The 1331-nt window shown below is 40.9% G+C and overlaps 1 protein-coding gene across 1 annotated transcript; it reads right to left on the bottom strand.

Moving 5' to 3' along the window:
• Positions 1-507: 507 nt before the first annotated feature.
• LOC118854248 (eukaryotic translation initiation factor 1-like) lies at positions 508-952 on the bottom strand. Its single transcript, XM_036764598.1, has one exon. It carries the CDS (start codon positions 950-952, stop codon positions 611-613), a length of 342 nt encoding a protein of 113 aa, XP_036620493.1. The 3' UTR covers positions 508-610.
• Positions 953-1331: the final 379 nt, after the last annotated feature.

Here is a 1331-nt window from a genome sequence, read left to right as displayed (position 1 = left end):
AACCTGGAAGATGCTTTACTTTGGGAAATGAGGAAAATGACAGAAGAGAGGCATCTGAAACAGTACTTAAGTATATACTTAAGTTCACACTCAGAAGGGAAAATGATGGTATTTATTATCTCCAGTTTTAGCGATCCAGGAATGCTGTCCTACTCCCTTTTATGTAATGCATTACTTTTTTATGTGAAAATTTTGGGTTTTTTTTGATCATATGTAAAATGATTTTAAACATTTGACTTTCAAATTCTCTCCCTGACTCCCATCTCCCCACAGAGAGAAAACAAGCAACTTGATATAGATTATACATGTGCAGTATAAACACATTTCCATATTGGCCATGTTGTGAAAGAAAAAACAAACCAAAAAAAAAAACAATAAAAATAATGTAAAATGCATTATGCTTTGATTTGTATTCAGACTTTTTTTTTTTTGCATGGCTCTTTTCAGTTTATTACATGAATGAGTTACATTAGTCCAAGTTAAACAGCGGACCCCAAATGATTACATTATACAAGCTGTGAGGTTTTTAAACTTGTGACAAGGGACAGAAGGGAATTTTTCTACTCATTGCAAGGAAATCCTCACTTAAGCTTCAGTGAGCCACAAGCACTTAAAACCCATGAACCTTCAGCTGGTCGTCCTTAGCCAGTCCAATCTCGACGAGGAACTGGCATATGTTCTTGCACTGGTCACCCTGTAGCTGAATTACTTCTCCATATTCTGGATGCTCAATTACAGTACCATTGCAGGCAAATTTCTTCTTAAATGCCTTCACTAGTTTCTTTTTATCGTAATCATCAGCGATCCCCTGGACAGTAGTGAGGGTCTTCCTGCCGTTTCTCTGTTGAATTCTTATATGGATATAATCCTCAGTCCCAGCAGGAAGCAGGTCATCACCCTTACTTGCATCAGCAAAGGGGTCGAAAGAGTGGAGGTTCTGCATAGCGGACATAATATACGATTCTTTTTCCTCGGTGGAAACGGCCTGCGGAAGGCAGTGGCGGGAGAAGGCGGGCGGGGGGGGGGGGGGGGGACGGAGCGTCGGGAAGTGAGGGGGCTCGAGGGGGAGGCTCTTTCTGTGGAGATGGATGACATTTTCATTAAAAGTCTTTCAAAATTGTCTTAGATCACTGTATTTCTAAGTCATTCACGGTTGTTCATTGAATATTTATCATTTGCAGTTCATCTTACAGCTTTTTTTTCTTTTTTTGGTAGGGCAGTTGGGGTTAAGTGACTTGCCCAAGGTCACATAGCTAGTACATATGTCCAGTGTCTGAGGCCAAATTTGAACTCAGGTCCTCCTGACTCCAGGGTCGGTGCTCTACTCACTG

This window comes from Trichosurus vulpecula, chromosome 6, assembly GCF_011100635.1.
Source record: "Trichosurus vulpecula isolate mTriVul1 chromosome 6, mTriVul1.pri, whole genome shotgun sequence".
Taxonomy (NCBI): domain Eukaryota; kingdom Metazoa; phylum Chordata; class Mammalia; order Diprotodontia; family Phalangeridae; genus Trichosurus; species Trichosurus vulpecula.
The sequence above is the reverse complement of the archived record's forward strand: the minus strand, read 5'-3'. Positions and strand labels throughout refer to the sequence as shown.